Source organism: Leguminivora glycinivorella, chromosome 3 (assembly GCF_023078275.1).
Source record: "Leguminivora glycinivorella isolate SPB_JAAS2020 chromosome 3, LegGlyc_1.1, whole genome shotgun sequence".
NCBI lineage: Eukaryota > Metazoa > Arthropoda > Insecta > Lepidoptera > Tortricidae > Leguminivora > Leguminivora glycinivorella.
Window position 1 is genome coordinate 15,312,227 of NC_062973.1, and position 21,868 is coordinate 15,334,094.

General features: G+C 37.8%; 1 protein-coding gene across 2 annotated transcripts in view; it reads left to right on the forward strand.

The window, feature by feature from the left end:
* The window catches only part of LOC125242568 (A disintegrin and metalloproteinase with thrombospondin motifs 3-like), a 74,716-nt gene that overhangs the window by 35,258 nt on the left and 17,590 nt on the right, over positions 1 to 21,868 (forward strand). Inside the window, exons 7-11 of one of the 2 annotated variants that reach the window (XM_048151342.1) lie at positions 4,013 to 4,145; positions 9,663 to 9,835; positions 11,217 to 11,374; positions 14,345 to 14,463; positions 14,779 to 14,887. In XM_048151342.1, coding sequence (XP_048007299.1) covers positions 4,013 to 4,145; positions 9,663 to 9,835; positions 11,217 to 11,374; positions 14,345 to 14,463; positions 14,779 to 14,887 — 692 coding nt within the window. The remainder of the gene's footprint in view (positions 1 to 4,012; positions 4,146 to 9,662; positions 9,836 to 11,216; positions 11,375 to 14,344; positions 14,464 to 14,778; positions 14,888 to 21,868) is intronic. The other variant, XM_048151343.1, reaches the window with a different exon arrangement.

Below are 21,868 nucleotides of genomic sequence, written 5' to 3' on the forward strand. Positions count from 1 at the left end.
CTTACACTAATTGGGGGATTTCAAATTCTGAAAATGCTCATCTATCGCTTTTCTTAATTGGCGCAAGAGAGAGAACTACAAAACGATATGCAGGGTCAACGATTTCACGATTAGCTAATAGAGGCCAGATTACATCCAATTTAGCCAATGGATCAAATAATGCAATGTCATGTAATTCACATCATCTAGTTCTCAAATAGCTCAAGTGATCTCATTTGGAAAAAGGATTATTAGTATCTTTGATATAGAAGTATAATACCTACCGACGCTGTACGCTGTGAGACATGGAGAGTGACAAAGGGGCTGACGCGCAAACTTCAAGTGTTTGTCAATAAGTCCCTCCGGTCGATCCTCCGTATCTTTTGGCAGAAAACTATAAGAAATGAGGATCTGTGGAGTATGTGCCGACAACCTCCGATCGCCCAGGAAGTGGCTCTGCGGAAATGGAGATGGATCGGTCATACCCTTCGAAGAGGAGCTACTAACAGCGCCAGTATCGCGTTTGAGTGGCGGCCTCAAGGAGGAAAGAGGGCTCGCAAACGCCCCGTACACACCTGGAGCCGCCTCCAGCTTTGAGAACGAGCTGAGGGAATATGGACTGAGCTGGAACGAGGCCAAGGCGGTGGCTCAAGATAGAAAGGCGTGGAAGGATCTTGTGGAGGCCCTATGCACCTATGGGGTGCCTTAGGACATACAACAACAACAACAATACCTACCGAAGTTTGTGTGACTCAACCTATATAGAGTGAAAACGTATGATTGCACTTGTATCGCAAATCAATCTGCTTACTAAAGCGATTATCGAGTTTGAGTGGTAAATCCGGACACAACTATATGGGATTGAGTTGAGTCACACACGCCACTCAGCACACAGCAATAGAGCCATTGATTTGTCATTATTTATGAAACTATTTAACAATCCTATCCTGTGATACATGAACGCTATTACAAGATTGTTCCATGGTACTAAACATGTCTGAATTTTTTTGCATTTCCTTTGCTTCTTTATGTTTAATCAAAGAGGATCGAGAGACTGACAAAGTAAAATATGTAATTACAGTGCATAGATTGCCACCTCTCGACATAGGCTTAAAACTTTTGAACCTCAATTTTGCCAATTTGGCCCATATTCTTAGCTGGATTGATATGTATTAAAATGTCAGATATTAATATTAGCGCCACCTAGTCGAGCGTCCCCCAAAGGTGTAACGCCATCTAGGCCACCGTACCTTTTACTTTATGGTTTTGAAGTACGTTTTTTCTTAGACTTTATCTGTCTATACGGAGTTACATATGTCTTTGGTCTAATACATAATCCACCAGTCAACCAGTCAGTCAGCTTAGTTCAACCCTCTCTTTTCCCTGTTCTCACGCGTGCTACATGGATAACGTGGATTAATGAACATGATTGATGGATATCAAAAATATCCACGTATTACGTACATGATGTGAAAAGCACCCTAAGACTTAACACATTTATTGGGTGTCGAGATCCCGATCGGCGGATTATGTGTGCGTAGCCAGTCTTCAAAACACAAAACGACTGAACTGGATATAAGAATGTAGCGCTACGAAAACTTTGGCAGCCAATGATAGCTAGCAGCCAATGATATTTGAACAACAGAGTACGTAGCCGAATGGCACAAACGCTCACGAAACGAAACGCTCGTACATATCTCTATCGCTCTTGCGTATTGGCGCGACAGAACTAGACTACCTTTCGCGGCGTTTCGTTTTCGTTTCGCGTCGCAGAAATGCCATCCGGCTACGGCACCTGAACTAGATAAGAATGTAGCGCTACGGAAACTTTGGCAGCTAATGATAGCTACACAAACAACAGAGCAGAAGATATTATATACTCTAATTATTAACCTTTTTATCAACAGTCGCCTAGTCAAGACAGTAATTAACTGTTTTAGTGAAAATATCAAGATTTAATTAAGACTAATCTCCCAAATACAGTTGGTTGTTATTCCAAATAATTCAGTACTGACACAATAGTCCTATCTCAATCTTTGGGTGAAATGAAAGAGAGTAATTACCAATACAACCCGGCGCCCTCCAGATTAATCAGGTCGGCGTGGCATCAAAGAATCGAAGTACGAATTAAAGCGCAGGATTTGTATCATTGTAGGTATATGATGCGATGCTCTTAATAGACACCGAACAAAATTAATAATTACTTATGCATATTAGTCATATTACATTATTATGTAGATTTGCTCTAATACGTTTATTACCCTCCTGTAGGTAGGTACCACTAACATAAACACTGCTATAAATGATTTAACAGTTAATGTTCATTCAAGGAATAAATAATTATTCACAAAATACAGTAGGAACATTCAAGCAATAATATCGGTATAAAAGAAGGTTGCATAAATATCTGATACCCTCTTAATGGCTCTAGAAATAAGATTGTGTCAGATATGTTTGCGGCGTTCTTAATGTGCGATATTAGTAACAGTATATATGTACAGTGAGCTGCAAAAGTGCATGGCGAACTTATCAGTGAATTCATTCACAATTTCTCCATGCATTTCTGCAGCTGACTGTACGTCTTCATTATTTTGCGAGCAAAATCACGCCCGCCGATTCACGTTTTAGATTTTTTATATCGACGTAAAAATACTCGCAGTGGGTTCGTCTGGGGAAGGATAATCCTCATAGAAAATTTACTGCGCGCTACCAAACAACAGTGTGTAGCCAAATAAAACGAGGACGAGCTCACAAAGGTTTTTGCGCAATCCCCTTATGGGGGATTAGAGCCACAGTCGAGATCCATTACTGTCATTACAGTTGGACGATCACGTCTAGGAGTTCAAGCGGCTGATGAGTATAATTAAGGGTCAATATATAACTGCAGACAAGAAATCTGGCAGAGAGATTTAATAATATAATCCATACTAATTACATTATAAATGGAAAAGTGTGTGTGTTGTTTGTTTGTCCGTCTTTCATGGCAAAACGGAGCGACGAATTGACGTGATTTTTTAAGTGGATATAGTCCAAGGGATGGCAAGTGACATAGGCTACTTTTTGTCTCTTTGTAACGCGAGCGAAGCCGCGGACAAAAGCTAGTATTTTATACACTGTCTATATATTCACTTATGGTTACATAGTCGCGCCGACAAACAAATAATACATTTAAATAAAATGTCATGACTCAATTTATTTAATACCTATTTTAATCCAATCCACTTAGACCTTTTGGCACTTTAAAGTAATAAAGGAAATTCAACGTTTGTTTAAAAACTCATTTCTCTTATATCCACAAAAATACGACCAACAATTTTCAAACATTACCTTTTATTTCCACGTGCATTTGACATGGTTTATATCCTTTATTGTCTCCCCAATTTATTGCACAAGTTGCCCTGAAAAACACATTCCTTTCACAATTTATATGGCAGAGTTCCTACCTTTCGGGAGAATCGGGAGGCTAATACTGAAAGTCAAACAGATCAGATCGGTACATTAAATATACAGTTCTCTTACAAATTGAAATGAAAAAGTACCGTACAAAGGGGCAGAGCCAACGCTCACTCTTTCACGATGCCCTCTTTGTTGCCGGAGTGAGCTCTTTATTCGCTGTCCAAAACCAAACCTTTGGCCCGGCTTTAAGAACGGTAAAATATACTTTTCAACTTTAACATTTGCTCTGTCGACATCGAGCAAAAAAAAACAAAGTGTAAGAAGTTATAACAGCAAGCTTCGGAAAAATAAGAATACGTTTTCATTTTCACTAACAAGAATTTTGAGTGACTGACTTCCTCCATAAGATATACCTATAGGCCACAAAGCTTAAAAGTAAAAACTATAGTAAGTAAATTTCAGGAAATTGATATTAATAGGAAAAATCTCAAGAATCAGGATGATCGTGAGCCATGGCAAAATATCGAGACAATACAAAGTAGAAGCTAAGACTAAGCCAGCAGATGTTTTGTAGCTATGTGAAATTCATAAAAGCACAATAGTGCAAAGTTTGTACATATTTACAATTTGTCCATAGATTTTCGGTGTGCAAATCAGTGAAGGTGCGGTCGGCATGTCGGCGGCTGTGGTGCGCACACCGTGTCCAGCCCAACGTGTGCCGCTCAAAACGCGGCGCGCCGCTCGACGGCACTCCTTGCGGACCCGGCCAGGTAACTATCGGTGTGGTGTTAGTACCTAGTCAGTAACCAGTGACGTGGAACATATCAGACCGGGTCGGCGGCTGGAATTGTTCATGGTTCTTCGTATTACAATTTCATCGGATTTCGGTTTCGAAACTAAAATATAACAAACTATAGGAACAATTCGGTGGCTGTATACGCACATTCTCAGCCCAACGTGTGCCGTTCAAAGCGACGGCCTGCGGACCCGCCAGGTAACCAGCGACGTGGATGATGTCAAGACCGTGTCGGCGGTTGTGTCGCACCGTGCTCACCCCAACGAGTGCCGACGGCACGCGCTGCTAGTCCGGCTAGGTAACCAGCGACGTAAAACATGTCACAGGAACCGTGTCGGCGGATCTGTGCGCGCACACATTCATGCAGAAAGCTCAAAGTTCTACCCAATTCAAGTTTCTGGTACATACAGTAGCGGAAAGAAATCTATCAAAGTGACTATATATCGAAAACAATAAGTCGAAAATTCTTAAAATTAGACTTTATATCAACTAAACTACTATTGTATGATTATTACAAATATGTATTTGAATACTTACGAGTCTTAGGACTCACTGCATGTGGCCCGTGGACATCCACGAGAGCCTTTGCGGATTAGAGACTACACACACCAATTGTGTATGTTACTAATATTGAATTTCTTATTATAAGAACACAAAATATCGAATCCTACTAATAATATAATGTAGATGGATTGTTTTTTCAATTTCAGAAGTCGTTGGTATAAAAATGAAACCACATCGTTATTCTATTATTTGAGGCCCAAAGGGCTACCCTGCATAACTCAGGCATACGATTTGTTCTAAAAATGAACCTTAAGTTGCCAAATCATCTTTTTCATACGCTTGATTTCATCGACATCGCAATAGCCGTTTTTTTTTTAATTTATGAAATAAGTATGCAAATGTGTAGGTACTAAAAAATATAATAAATTATTTTCCGCTACTGTACATGTCAATCATACTAATGTTTGGCAGCATTACATTGAAACGCGAATACAGAAAGAATTATCTTGAATACGGAAGTTAAAAACTACCTGTCAAATTGAACTGGCAAACTGATTGAACGAGCAGTGTATTGTGTTATTAGCTGCAGGCTGATATCCGAGCTGGTCCGGTATAAAATGGCCATTGCAAAGCCCCGCATCCGTTTCAACGTGAAACATTTCAATTTAACTGAGCTAAAACCGATACAAGCTCGGTGCAATACCGGCTGTGAAACAAAGACTTTTTTTTTAATCCGTAAATTCGTTAAATAAAGTTTGAAAGATCTTATCAAAGCGACGAAGTTGACATTTTAATCATTAGGCACTTTACCATCTTCCCTTAGAGTACTTTGGGTATTAGAAAACTTTGCGAGCCCTTCTCTTTATGGCCAGCTCCTTTGTGCAAAGGGCGTTGAAACGCTACTCTTATTGTTAAAGCTTACGGAACATTCGACCTCTCGTCAGCTCCGAAGAGTTTAAGCCAAGCCAATAATGTTCCGAAGTTTGGAGTAACCGATGGATAAAAGGTTTACTTTCAACTTGAGAAGCAAACAAAACAACTTATTTAGTTTGTATAAATTTAGAAAGTCATCCAAGTTTACTTGGGTACGTAGCCGAATGGCACAAACGCTCACAAAACGCTAACGAAACGAAACGCTCGTAGATATCTATCTCTATCGCTCTTGCGTATTAGCGCGACAGAACCAGACTATACCTTTCGCGGCGTTTCGTTTCGTTTCGTGTCGCAGAAATGCCATGCGGCTACGGCACCTGTCCTCTCGAATTAAGAAATCCTCAAAGTAAAAATCCAATGATTCAACATTTTATGAACCTAGGTAGTTTAGATAAACGTGTTTGAATATTAATATGAGAGCTGTACATAACGATTTTTAGAAAAATATAACACGTAAAAAATGTAATGTGTAAATTACCTAATATATGATTTCCAAGTTACATTTTAGACAAACTTTCCCACAAAAATCAGAAACAATTGATCAATTAAGTTTCCACTGTGGTTGATCATAAACATATTAACGACTTAAAATTAAAAAGTACACAGTGTATTAACTCGCTCTCTATTAACAAAAACATCGCTACATCAAAATTGTCTACTCCTATTTACTGCTACAACCTGCCGTGCATAGATAAAACATGTGTTATCAGCGACACCCAGCTAAAATGTGCATGTGTAAAATATTCGTGAGCTTTTCACGTTGACGGTTTTATGCCGACACACGCGCGCCTCGTACGATACGAGGAATGTTGGCGCGAATGCTCCGCGATCCGATCGCTGTTCGACGGCTGAGTAGCTATGTAGGTACAGCCAGCATCAATACTAGCGAATGAAACAACCTCAAAGTATGTGATATCATGAATAACTTTGAATATTGATTAATGTTTAATGTTGGCGGTCAGAAATGTCAAAATAATCATTTTTTTTGTTAATTTGAGCACGTACTTACTAACTTGCATAATAACATGTTCGAAGGCCGCGATTTTATTTAACACGTTTATTGCAGGTTAGTTCATAGTTGCTCACAAATTAACTGATAGTCGTTATTCTTCGGATTGAAAACGATTAGTTATTGCCGCTAGATTCCTAATTTCTATCAAAGATAATAATATTTATTTGTGTGATATTTGTGTGATTTGACATAAATACCTACCATATTTTTTCTGATTTTTCCCTGACATTGCATGTGTACTTTGAATATAAATTATTTAATGTAAATATTATGTAAATGTATTTTCCCCTCACTAGCTCGGAAACACGTGTTTTGTCCTTTAATACCAGTGGGTAAAAACGCATTTTATCCACTAGGGGGTAGAGTAATTTGACCTTGAATAAAGTCAAATGAACTGCTTGAAAATTGATAAAAGTAGGTGAATCTAGTAATAAAGATGATTTACCACCTGTGGAACTACAGGAAGCAGAGTGATAAACGCATTTTTTGCGTTGTAGTTTCCTCGCTATAGTGAGGGGAAAAGTTTTGTCTTACACTCGGGTGCAAATGTATTTTACTTCTCGTGTGTTAAGAAACTCGCAAGTTCAGGATTCTATTCGCTCGAACTATAGAATCCTTTCACTTGCTCGTTTTTCAATTCGCTTAAAATACAACTTTACCCCCTTGTATAACAATAGTTATTTGTTATACGTGGTTCAACTATAGAATCCTTTCACTTGCTCGTTTTTCAATTCCACACTCGACGTTAAAATACAACTTTACCCCTACTTTTATCAATTTTAAAGCAGTTAATTTGACTATTCAACAAATAACTATTCGATCTGCTTTGTAAATATATTGCCAAATTATATTTCGTACGCCTACACGGCTCATCATGGCTGATATAAATAATATAACATATTGTCACCTAACTGTTACCTGTGATGACGAAATAAATATATTTGATTGATTGATTGATGAACACAGATATTTTTTCCTGAATCATAGATGTTTTATAATATTTATTTATTATTATTTATTTATTATTGCCGTTCTCACAGATATTCGAGTGACAAAATGGAAAATAAAAATCGGTCCCTGTATCTCCACAAAAGTCGTCGTGTGTAAATGGCCTAAACTACGGCGCTTATTTAATTTGTTACAAATCGAGCGCTCGCCTCGCCGCGGGCGTAGCATAGCATCGTAAATATTGCCTATTCTCATGCAGATGCTCGGGAAAACTATTTTACCAGCGCAATTCGTTGATTGGGAGTCTCAAATTTTGCGACCTGCGTAGAATATACTTACTGTAAATATGTTCCTACTTTTATATGGTTTATACTTGTGTACTCTCTCAGTATGTACATAGGTGTGATCGTACTTAGGTACAAATTTATACGAAAAAAATATCTTTTTCCCTCACTAGCTCGGAAACAGGTGTTTTCCTTTAATACCAGCGGGTAAAAACTCATTTTATCCACTAGTGGGTAAAGTTGATAAGTTGATAACAGTAGGTGAATCTAGTAATAAAGATGATTTGCCACCTGTGGAACTACTGGAAGCAGTGATAAACGCAATCTTTGCGTTGTAGTTTCCTCGCTATAGTGAGAGGAAAAGTTTTGTGTTACACTCGGGTGCAAATGTATTTTACTTCTCGTGTGTTAAAAAACTCGCAAGTTCAGGATTCTATTCTCGAACCACTCGCTTCGCTCGTGGTTCAACTATAGATTCCTTTCCCTTCCTCGTTTTTCAATTCCACACTCGGTGTTAAAATACAACTTTGCCCCCTTGTATAACCAATAACGAAACGGTTTGAAATGAAACAGTTCTCGTCAGATATTTAAAAGTTACCTAGTAAATCCTGTAAATGCTTGAATAAATCACTGAAACACTCCGTAATTTATTTGAGAGTAAAGAAATCAGGACACATTCTAATGTTATATGCCTTTCCCAGCAATTTTAACATTGCTCTGACCCTTTAGCACAACTTGCCTTGTCGCGCGCGAGTCCATACATCATGCGCGACTTCAAGTATGGACTCGCGTGTGACAAGGCAAGTTGTGCTAGAGGGGCAGCAGTTACATAGTTTATTTCTTTAGTTGAACTCGTTTTATCTGCTACATTTATGTAAATGTTATAGGTACCCTAACTAGCAAATAATATTGCTAAATTTTATTCAACTGATAAAACAGAAATAAACACTTAGCCATATGTTGGGAGCGGACATTCCGGTAGAAATTTACGACAGAAAGTTTTAGTGCGGCTGTAAATATTGTATGTAGGTACTTATCTACAAGGTCTCGCGCTAATGCGATATCTTTTAGAAAAAAGTTGTGTTAAGAGATAAATAAACCATTTATAGGGTAAATACATTTATAGAGTTGCCATTTTCAGAGCTACGCAATTATGGAATCGTAATCATTAATTTTAGGTTTAAAAGCATGTAGTATAATTTGTGTTTTTAGGGTTCCGTACCAAAAAGGTACAACAGGATTTTATATAATGTAACTTGCTTCTATATGCTTCTGTAATTTTCTATAATGTATGTTTTTTTATCATTTTTGTTACCTGTCGTGATTGTTTCACCGGATGGTCTGATCGGAAGATCAGCGCTGGAAGTCGCCAGCAATATGCTGAGATAAGACGATTTCGTAGCACCTCCTTCTTGTTTATGTCTTCTTATTTGTAACGTCTCATTTCAACGAGTCATGACCAATCCAATAAGCTACATATAAAAGACCGAATCCAGCTGGATTAGCTCGGGTTTATAACAGAAATATGAACGTTAATTAATAATTACATGAAAAATCTACGTATAAATTAATTTATTACGATACCTAGTTATGAAAACCCCACATCTAGCGACTCGCGAGCGTAGCGTCCGGCCAACTAAATGAAAAAAGACGTCGCACCGACGCGGGGTCAGGCTTTTCAATACAGTTGGCTACGCTATTACGCTAGATATGGGGGTTCTACTTACCTATACCTATAATTACCTATATGGTTCCAACTACGACCCATAATAATCACATACTAATGTGATCTCACAATAAATTGTTACAGTGGTGCGTGGACCGAGTGTGTGAACCAATGCCAGGACACGGGGTCAGAAGTGAGGACAGAGTTGAAGAGCTTCCTGAGCGACCACATTGGGAGGAGTGGGGGGAGTGGAGCGCTTGCAACGCTGACTGTGGCTACGGGCTGCGAACCAGATCACGGCGATGCTGGTACAAAGGGTATGTCGTACCTATGGATTTGAGTTTCTTATGTCAAGTATTACAGAAGGCAATCATTTATTCTGCCAAATTAAATAAGAGTCTAGTAGCCTATAGACAATCATTTTACCGTACTTACTAAATAAAATATGAGATAATGGCGTCATTAAAACAGTTTACCAATGTCCTTTCAAGAACTTCTCACGAATGAAGCCAATAACGACGCGAGCCAATAAAACTTTTCTTTGTAAACTGGCATTTGTTTCGAGAATAAGTTGAAAAGTTACAGTCAATGTGCGTTGAGTTTTTCGATCTCTGTGAAAATTGTTTTATACTAGAGCCGTATTCAGATGCGACAATTTAATACTACAGCAGTTCTCAAAAAGTTTGTACATAGCCACCTCAGCAAATCTTAATTGATCCTATTTTGTTACCAACATTTAGTACTATAAGTCGACTTTCGTAAGATATATACAGGATAATTGTCATAATTAGGAAAATATAGATACTATAGAGAACCTTCATCGAAATTATTTCATCAAAAAAATCTTGGTAACAAAATAGGAATAAAAAAACATATTTAACTTTTCCTTAATTATTGTACAAACTTTTTAAGAACTGCTGACTCATGTTTTGTGATTTCCAGACGAATTTCATGCACGTTATGATAATTTCCAACCAAATCAATTTGAATTATTGTGTTTACGGCGAATGCTGGCTTCGGCAATAGGTCTAAGCCAGGCTTATAAACATTGGAGGTTTATTTATTAGGTATTTCGTGTTGTACCTTATATTTCAAGAGATTGTATTGTAATTGCAATAATGCATTTACTTTAAAAAGTACCTATTGATATTTAAACTTACTTCAGGGCACTAAGAAATCCTTAAATAGAAATAAAGAGATCCTTTTAGTTCCACCTGAAAAAGAAATACACACTGTATAACAATAAAAAGACATCCTACTATATTCAGTGTATTGAACAGTCATTTTGGAAATAAACATTTCTTTTCTGTATAAACTTATTCAAGAATAAGACTGTTTTCAGAGAGTAAGTAGAGACCCGGGCTGAGACGACAAAGGGCGTAGTTTCTGTAGTGAATAGAAAAGGCTTTCAAATAGGTACCTACTGATATTGTTAACTTCAAAAATGTTTATACGCGTAGGGAGCTATTTTTAGGATATTTTTATTATATTGCACATTACCTTTGACTAAAAAGTGATCTTCCGGTGAGACCATTTTGGCGAGACTTTTCACTATCAAACCGTTCACTGAAATGCCTATCGGGAAAATGATCGTCAAATCAAAATCCCACATGGCGGTTATCTAGTGAGCTAAGTGTAGGTTCTTGCTGGACTTGTCTTGTTGGATTCTAAGCTTTCACTTTACCTTATCTAAACAAGGTATGATTTTAGGGAGGTGTCAGACAGCGCGTGCGAGGGCGGCGCGTCGCAGGTGGCGACGTGCTGGGCAGGCAGCGCGTGCGCAGCTGTTCGTGATGCGCGGTCAGACTGGTGCCGGCGCCGCCGCGGCTCACTCATACCTCACATACACCCGGACGGTATGGCCTACACTTAAATATTTGTACTAAGTTTAGGAAGGAAGTCCCCGCCCAAGCCCCCATTTCCAGACTCCCCCTCAGAATGTAAATTAAAAAATAAGCGCGTTACAAAACACGGAGAAACTAAAAAGCAAAAAATAATAAACCTTTGAATTCAGATTTCTTATCGGATTGCAATAATCTAAACATCCAAATCAATTACTTTTGTAGTCGGTACCAGACCTGTTCATCGCCTTGCTATTCCTGTTTGCTCCACCCAACCATACGCAGGCTGGCACCGACTCCAAAAATAATTGATTTATTTATGATTTGGATGTTTAGATTATTGCAATCCGATAAGAAATCTGAATTCAAAGGTTTATTATTTTTTGCTTTTTAGTTTCTCCGTGTTTTGTAACGCGCTTATTTTTTAAGGCGGTTTTATTTTTTGTTAAAAAGTTTATTTATTTGTTGATTTTTAGTGGTTCCTATTGATATTCTATGTATCAGTCCGAATATATGTACAGTAGTGAAAGAATTATCCTTTAACTCCTAACCATTGAGGAGTTGACCTTCCATCATCAGCTCAGCCACATAAAGTTATCACCATCAGGCGTAAATACTGGTGTACCTTTGAAAAATACACTAAAAACATTACATGTGCCTATAACATTTGAGCAGTTCCCTCGATTTCTCCAAGATCCCATCATCAGACCCCGACTTGGTGCCAATGGGACCATCTCGGGGTTATACCTGATCGAATGAAAAAAAAAATTTGAAAATCGGTCCATGATTCTCGTAGATATCGAATAACATACATACAAAAAAAAAACATTCAGTCGAATTGAGAACCTCCTCCTTTTTTGAAGTCGGTTAAAAATATTGGTTGCTCCACTGGGGTCTAAAGACCAATTCCACTTAAGAAAATCTCTTGTTCATGCCACACCGTATTTAGACCTACACAGTACTTTTACTCTATCAGTCAACCAAAGATTATGACAGATGGCGCCTCTATTTATCTATTTATTTATACTTTAGGTAGGTAGCTAAATATCTTAGGGGATTTGACTGTGTTAGTGACATATCTCATTCAGTATACATAACAGTCGTAGTGTCGTAACTGTCAAGAGCTTCTATTACGAGTATATTGGTTAATTTGTCACACACATGCATATTTTCATTCACTCATTTGTTCAGCTCTTGGCTCTTGACCTGGCCCCGTAGCCGAATGGCATTTCTACGACGCGAAACGAAAACGAAACGCCGCGAAAGGCTCTGTCGCGCCAATACGCAAGAGCGATAGAGATATCTACGAGCGTTTCGTTTCGTGAGCGTTTGTGCATTAGGCTACGCACACTAGTTACTAGTAGACAGCTCATTCATTTACACAAACATGAAGAAATTTTGTCGCCAATCAATGTTGAAAAATCCTAAACCTATAATTTTCTGCAAAAAATTAAAAAAAAGTACAGGCATTCCGACTTTGGTGATTCATTTGCCACACAAAGGTCCAGCCCTGTTATTTTGAATCCAAACAACGAACAATAGAGCTTTATTTAAGCTCTGTAATCATTTTAATTATGTGAAACAAACAATGATAATGGCGTTTTAAACACATTTTGGGGCCCGATAACAACCAACCATGCGCGATTATCCCTTTCGCGTAATTAAGTTGTAATTTTATTTGGACAAATTTAAAAGTTCAGTATAAGGTCAGTGGGGCAAATCTCGACTGGGGGACAAATGTAATTGCTCCATTTCTTCCATGTTTTACAATATTTGCGTTATTAAATAGAGTGTCCACCGGTTAAATATGGTAGGCGTGTTCAGTGAATACATGTAGAACTCAACATCATAGTGTAATAATGGAAAAAGTGGACTAGTTACAATTGCCCCCCAGTCGAGATTTGCCTCACTGTACCTTATGCAAGTTTAGTAAACACCCATGACAAAAAATAAACATTCAACAGACATTTTATACATTGATTTGTGATTAATACGAGCTAAAAGTAGCCTTAAGTAGCAATTATGTCGTAATAGTAGTTGACGGTGGGATGGGATGGGCTAGCAATCTGTCACGATACATGTTTCCTTTTAATTCCTTAACCCTTCGTCTGTGTTTGATAAGGATCCTAACATAAGGCGTTGGACTTTAAAATAATATATCGAAGTTAATTGTTTTATGACAATTTTTTGACAGACACAGACGAAGGGTTAAGGGTTAATTATTAAGAACTAACACTTGAGATGTTGCATGTGATCTGCTTACCGCTTTTGACAATGCATCCGTCAGTTATGTATGAATTGCACTGAAATCTGAAAAATGTGTAAGTAAACAGGCTCCCATGCGAAGCCGACTTGTTTTGTGGCAAATTCTTCATTGGGAAATTATTAGGCATAAACCATAGATCAAGCAAACGTATCTACTTAGCGTGTCAAATGAACTCAGTGAAATCCACTGAGTTGTCCGTCTTTAATCGCAGCTTGCAGCTTTCGGGCGTCAATTTTTGTAAGTTGAAGTCAACAAAAACATTAAAAATGCCTTGTTACATGATATTTAATTGCAACAACATAAAACTTATCAACACTCAAGGGCCTGAGACATATTTAAAATCACAGGCAAGTAACAACTTCAGTACAAAATCTGACACGCTCGGCCGCCATACAAATAAATGAACTCGTTTCTTCTATCTAAATCTAATTCTGTGGGCATTCACCTCGTGAACTTTACGTACAGAATTAAGTTATACATATAACTTAATTCTGTACTAGTAAAAGTCGCCTGGTTTTCGAGATTTTCACACTTTTTAAAATTTTAATACTACCTAAAATTAAAAAAAATGTGAAAATCTCGAAAGCCAGGCGACTTTTACTAAACCTTGATATCGATTTTCTGGATCAGTATAAGGTGCCCTCTTGGTGGTTAAAAGGTTGTCCATTAATTACCGGGCACCCGGTATAACCATTTATACGTGTCTTGTTTGTGCATAGAATCCCAACAATGCGAGATGTGGTGTGTGGACTACACGGGAGGAGAACCCTCGAGCTATGGTTCTCTGCCAGACGCCACGCCTTGCAGCTACGACCGACCCTACGATCTCTGCTACCAGGTACATCATATTGCTATCCGGCTTAGCTGAATGCACAAGCGCTCACGATAATATCTGTTTCGTAACTATCTATTGTTATCGCTCCTGCGTATTGGCGCGACAAAGCCAGACTACATTTCTCTCGGCGTCTGTCATCGATGATTGCCATTCGGCTATACCGCCTGGGGCAGAACAGAACGAGCGTGGTGGCGACGCCATTAAGTCCATAAAAAATTACACCCTTTATCATGCAAAAGTCAAATACTTGTATTACAATCAAGGCACATGTAATATCAAAAACTAGAGAGACAAAATTCATAATTTCGATTTTTTCAGGGTGCTTGTGTAAAAGGGCAATGCAACCCATCGGACTCGTCCTGTAACTGGTGTCCTGACGGCTACTGCAGCAACAACACGCATCTTTACCATAGACAACTGGCCAAAGGTAAGTGTAAAAACATCATGATCCTCCTTGTTATCCCGTATTATCTCCGTGTTATCCGTTGTCCCGGCATTTACCACGGCTCATGGGAGCCTGGGGTCCGCTGTGACAACTAATCCCAATTTAACAAATTTTGTTAAATTGTAATTTTACTTTAATGCATGTATAATAATTTAAATTTTAACAGGAATAAAGCCATACGACATAATAATAACTAATCCCAAGATTATTTGAAGCCAATCCCAAGATTTGGCGTAGGCACTAGTTTTTACAAAAGCACCTCGACCTTCCAACTCGAAGGGTAAACTAGACCTTATTGGAATTAGTCCGGTTTCCTCACGATGTTTTCCTTCACCGAAAAGCGACTGGCAAATATCAAATGATATTTCGCACATATATTCCGAAAAACTCATTGGTGCGAGCCGGGGTTCGAACCCGCGACCTCCGAAGCGAAAGTCGCTTGTAGTTACCGCTAAGCTACCAGCGCTAACTGTAAAAACATCGGTCCTCCGACCAGGGTGGCTAGCCGAATGGCACAATCGCTCACGAAACGCTCACGAAACGAAGCGCTAGTAGATATCTATCTCTATCGCGCTTGCGTATTGGCGCGACAGAGCCAGCGGCGTATCGCTTTCGTTTGGCGTCGGAGAAATGCCATTCGGCTACGGAGCCTGAAAGCGTTAAATCAGGCCGCTGCGCTAAACAAAGTTACCGCTTCCCGGCTCCGTCAACTAAGTGGAAAAATACACACACCTTGGCCAGTAAATAAAAAAGCCTCAGATCACATGTTTGTTGACCTCGGCTCCGCCTCAGTATATAATCTACTAGCTTTTTCCCGCGGCTTCGCTCGCGTTAGAATGAGACAAAAAGTAGCCTATGTCACTCTCCATCCCTTCAACTATCTCCACTTAAAAAATCACGTCAATTCGTCGCTCCCTTTTGCCGTGAAAGACGGACAAATTCACAGACAAACACACATTCCCATTTATAATATTAGTAAGTATGGATTACTTCATGATAATTGTCTTCGGTTACCGCGATAGTTACTCATGAGTCATGAAATAAAACTATGAAATTGGATTCTCGATAGTTACTCATGAAATAAAACTATGGAAACGGATCGGAATTATGAAAACGGGTCACCCGTTGACCACGAATGCTGTAAAGTGTTCGAATCGAAACGTCGGGATGAAATTGTAAATTCATTATACGCGATATAATCCGTTTCCATAGTTTTATTTCTATTACTTCATGATCATCTTGAATATTGCAATAGTATCTTATTGATCCCATTGCGATATTCTGAAAATAGAATAACAACTTCGAAAGTAAGCATTAAATTGGAAATGTACAAAAATCCAGGGTGAAAAAGCTGCTAATATTAGATGACTAAAAAATCCACTTCGGCGCTGTGAATGTCACCTCAAGATAAGTATTTTACTCGATACAGCCTATTTTTGAATATAGATAAAATATCAGTTAATTCGTTACAGATCTTTTTACCCTTACTTTATCTATTCGGTTCGAATAAGTTTCAATTGCGTACGTCGGTATTTTAATGCAAGCGATTCTTAAAATAATAACATAATCTGTTGACTGTAAAATCAAACAAGGCAATGGCAATAGGGAACTTGACCGTAGTTAAAATAAAATATTTTATACCATCCACGAAATAAAGCATCAGATAATTATAAGAAAAAACACGGACAGAAGTTATTTTTGATCAAATTTATATTTAATAATTCAAGTAGAAATATATCAAGTAACTGAGTTGACCGTGACGTCACTCAATTCGATTTAATATAAATTCCATATTAACAAGTCGTTCAAATTCGTTTTAAAAGTTCTTAAAAAGAAGCTGATTTGACTAGGAGGCAAGTAGCCTATTATTAGACCCAGAGCCCAGGCCCGCCACATCTTCCTCAAATTCTCAAGGATGAAACTTTGGGACAATGTAGAGTTCATATCGGCGGTTAATGTGTGCATATTTTCTAGTTCGGCCCATCGGCCAATTTTTTGCTATCAAGTGATGAAGGTGAAAAAAAAAAGTGCTTACTTTCCTTTAATTCTCAAGGCTGATTTTTATATATGTGTTAGAGCACGTTGTTAGAAATTGGTTATCATCAATGCCAGACCGATTCCGCCGGCCATAACTTTTACCAGACGCGACAAATTTGGCAAAAAACGACTCTAACTTACCTCATTTTCTCAAGCCTGATTTTGATATATGATACGCAGGGACCTGTAACTAGACCGTTTGTAAGCAGCCAGACCAATCGGATGGACCCAACCATCCGCCAGACCGACTTAAAGTTTCGATATGAGCATTAGTAGAATTGAAATAGCTTCATAGCTTAAAATTAATCTTGCACCACATATAAACTTTCATTTTTTTATTTCCTTAGAAGTAAAATTTTTGAAAGTCGCTTATTACGTCAAGTATACAATATACACGTAACTTAATGTAGAAAATTCAAGTTCTTAGCTGTTACGAAACCGTTCAAAAACCACCCTGGTTTTTGATCCTTTCTTCGTTTAGGTTAAGGCATTTATTTTCTATAATTAAAATCAATTTTTCCAATTTTTATCAATTTAATAATAATAATTCAATTTAATTTTAATTAATAATCATGTATCTGTTGACATTTCAATTTGTATATTCTTTGACTAAAATATTCAGTATTGTTCGAGTCGACATTATGCATTTTATAAATCTTCAGTATTAATTTATTCAATTTTTAATTTCATGTTATTGGTAATGTTTTAATTCATTCACATACTACTTGACTATTTTTTAAATAAAATATTCATTGAATTGTATAATTATAATAATATTTCAAATCTCTAGTTAAATCTAACTTTACAAATGGCAATGTGATAAGTTCAAATTTGACAGCTTTGAGAGCTTTTTAAAAAACTTACGGTTATTCAGCTCCACAACGACAATTCACAGTGTCACTTTCTTTGTTCTTTCCACAATTATTCATATTTATACAATTTGTAATCCATATCCATGTAACTTGGATTTTACATGGTCCTTACGAAGCCTCTGGATTGTGAGAGGACAGGACTGTGGCACCGAGTCAGGCTCCACCTATGCAACGGGTCTTCATCATCGAAGCCGTGGGTCGACCAGGTTGGCGCAGGGCGTATTCAGCTGCGTGCAGGTTCCAGGGCTTCCACTCATCGCGTCCCATCCCATCAGCCAGGATCCAGGACGGGTGAAAGTCGCGACGAGCACACGCAGCATCCCATTGCAGTGGGCATCCATCCGTGACCAGCAGTCAGTCGCGGGATCCAGCCAATTCAGCGCCAACTAGACCAGTCCAGGAGTATTCAGTGGAGATCAGCGGGAGCCAGCATTCAAAACCAAGCAGCAGCCAGCACAGGAGGGAAAACGAACAAAGTGAGATCGTTCCATTCCTTTCTTTTTTTATCCACATTCCTTTGTTTCTTCCTTTTCTGTGTAGCTGCACAATTCATTAGGTATTATTCATTAGTATTCAATCATACCTACTCAAATACCTAATTCATTGCTTTCCCATTTAGTGCAGAAAGTTAATTCATTGCCATCATTTGGATTAGAAGCCAGTAGACATTTCGATAGGATTATTCACTAGAGATATTCATTTTAGTAGGTATAACCTCTTGACCCAGTTCACAGTAATACATAAGATTTTAATATTAACTATCACTTTCACATAATTCCTATACAATACGATAACAATAATTCAATAATTTTGTAACTTTATTACGCTAATTTCAATTAAAAACTTCAAAAACAATAGGCAAACACGTTCTTAAAACAATCTTGATAACTAACTGCAGTGCAAATAAGTCGTAAACAAGATTACGTAATACAAGTGCATACCTGATTCGCATAGCAAATAGTTTTAGCGCCTGGAGATTTTTTAAGAGCAAAGTTTTTATTTAAGGTCATAATTTGTATCAATATTTATAGGCTCATTATTTATCTATTATGTCACAATGTCATCGGAACATGATTTACATAAACTTAATTACAAGCTTGGACTTATTAAAGGCAAGCTTACTGCTTTTCACAATTTTGTGTCGCAACTTGCTGCTAAACCGCAAGTAAACGAGTTACAGCTTGCAGAGCTGCAGCTGCGATTTGACAGAATAGGGCCTTTGTACAATGATTTCGAGACTTTGCTGCTAGACATAGGCATATTGTCAGAATGCACAAGCGAAGAGTGTATAGAAGATGAGCGGGCACTATTCGAAGACATTTACTTCGCTAGCATGTCGCTAGCGAAAGTACTAATTCATAAGTATTCAAAGCTTAATTCAACAGTGAAAGTGTCCGCTCAGGCTATCAAAAATATGTTAGATAGCACGATAAACACACAAGTATCCATATCCGCACATAAAACTCCCTCAAATACAAATATTCAGTTTATGGTTAGGGAATTAGATTCAAATGTTCCGAGAGACAGTTGTACGATACAATGTCAGTGTTCAAAAGCTGATCCTGACGAGCAATCCGTCGAGTTGTATGAACCGCCGCCAGATGGCTATATAATTCACGTATGCAATCCCAATCGTGTGGCGGGAGCACCGATCAACTCCATCCATAATCATATTCTTGCAAGTCCGGAGTTGCTCAGTTTCATGTGTCATCAATTATACATCATGATATTCAAATATTACCGCCTCACGTTCTTACATGCAGGGCCTCTTTTGAATAACGAAACGGTACAGCTCTTGTTGTGTAACTTAACAAGAGAGCGTGAAGCGCTAGAGGATTCACCTATTCATTTACACATTTTTCACACATTTTATGCACATACATATAGGTACATTGCACAATGCACATATACCTACTGATCCAACTTAGGGCAGTTCAATCCAATTTAATTTCAGTCCCTAAAGTCCTTTCCTCTCTTTCCACTTCCTGATGGGCGATCCACACATTTCGTTCCACATGCACAGATTGCAGCCTCCAAGACATCACCAGTTCGTGGCACTCATCTGCAGGACAACTTGGAAGGCATCCATGGCAGCGACGGTATCTCACGGCCTGCACCATCATCTACCCTCCCCCTCGGCATACAGTTGAAGTCACAGACTTCAAGGCGGGAGCATGTTACGAAACCGTTCAAAAACCACCCTGGTTTTTGATCCTTTCTTCGTTTAGGTTAAGGCATTTATTTTCTATAATTAAAATCAATTTTTCCAATTTTTATCAATTTAATAATAATAATTCAATTTAATTTTAATTAATAATCATGTATCTGTTGACATTTCAATTTGTATATTCTTTGACTAAAATATTCAGTATTGTTCGAGTCGACATTATGCATTTTATAAATCTTCAGTATTAATTTATTCAATTTTTAATTTCATGTTATTGGTAATGTTTTAATTCATTCACATACTACTTGACTATTTTTTAAATAAAATATTCATTGAATTGTATAATTATAATAATATTTCAAATCTCTAGTTAAATCTAACTTTACAAATGGCAATGTGATAAGTTCAAATTTGACAGCTTTGAGAGCTTTTTAAAAAACTTACGGTTATTCCGCCTCCAACGACATTCACTGTACCACTTTCTTTGTCTTCCACAATTCGGATTAAAACCAGCACCAAACTACAGTCCGCTTATTATTTCTACCACCACTACGAAGACCTGAGACCAGCGAAGATTTTACATAGCTTTTATAGACCCGGAATATTTCAATTTTACTAATGCTCATATCGAAACTTTAAGTCGGTCTGGCGTATGGTTGGGTCCATCCGATTGGTCTGGCTGCTTACAAATGGTCTATTTACAGGTCCCTGCGTATCATATATCAAAATCAGGCTTGAGAAAATGAGGTAAGTTAGAGTCGTTTTTTGCCAACTTTGTCGCGCCTGGTAAAAGTTATATTTATAATAAAATACACATGTACTTACGCAGTGTAAATAAAATTCATAGCTTAAAATTAATCTTGCACCACATAGAAACTTTAATTTTTTTATTTCCTCAGAAGTAAAATTTTTGAAAGTCGCTTATTACGTCAAGTATACAATATACACGTAGCTTAATGTAGAAAATTCAAGTTTTTAGCTTTTATAGACCCGGAATATTTCAATTCTACTAATGCTCATATCGAAACTTTAAGTCGGTCTGGCGGATGGTTGGGTCCATCCGATTGGTCTGGCTGCTTACAAACGGTCTAGTTACAGGTCCCTGCGTATCATATATCAAAATCAGGCTTGAGAAAATGAGGTAAGTTAGAGTCGTTTTTTGCCAACTTTGTCGCGTCTGGTAAAAGTTATATTTATAATAAAATACACATGTACTTACGCAGTGTAAATAAAATTCATAGCTTAAAATTAATCTTGCACCACATATAAACTTTCATTTTTTTATTTCCTTAGAAGTAAAATTTTTGAAAGTCGCTTATTACGTCAAGTATACAATATACAAGTAGCTTAATGTAGAAAATTCAAGTTTTTAGCTTTTATAGACCCGGAATATTTCAATTCTACTAATGCTCATATCGAAACTTTAAGTCGGTCTGGCGGATGGTTGGGTCCATCCGATTGGTCTGGCTGCTTACAAACGGTCTAGTTATAGGTCCCTGCGTATCATATATCAAAATCAGGCTTGAGAAAATGAGGTAAGTTAGGGTCGTTTTTTGCCAACTTTGTCGCGTCTGGTAAAAGTTATGGCCGGCGGAAACGGTCTGGCATTGATGATAACCAATTTCTAACAACGTGCTCAAAACATATATAAAAATCAGCCTTGAGAATTTAAGGAAAGTAAGCACTTTTTTTTTTCACCTTCATCACTTGATAGCAAAAAATTGGCCGATGGGCCGAACTAGAAAATATGCACACATTAAACGCAGATGTGAACTCTACATTGTCCCAAAGTTTCATCCTTGAGAATTTGAGGAAGGTCTGGCGGGCCTGGGCTCTTGATCTATAATAACCTTCTGGCAAAAATTAAAAACGTTTGTCTATTAAAAA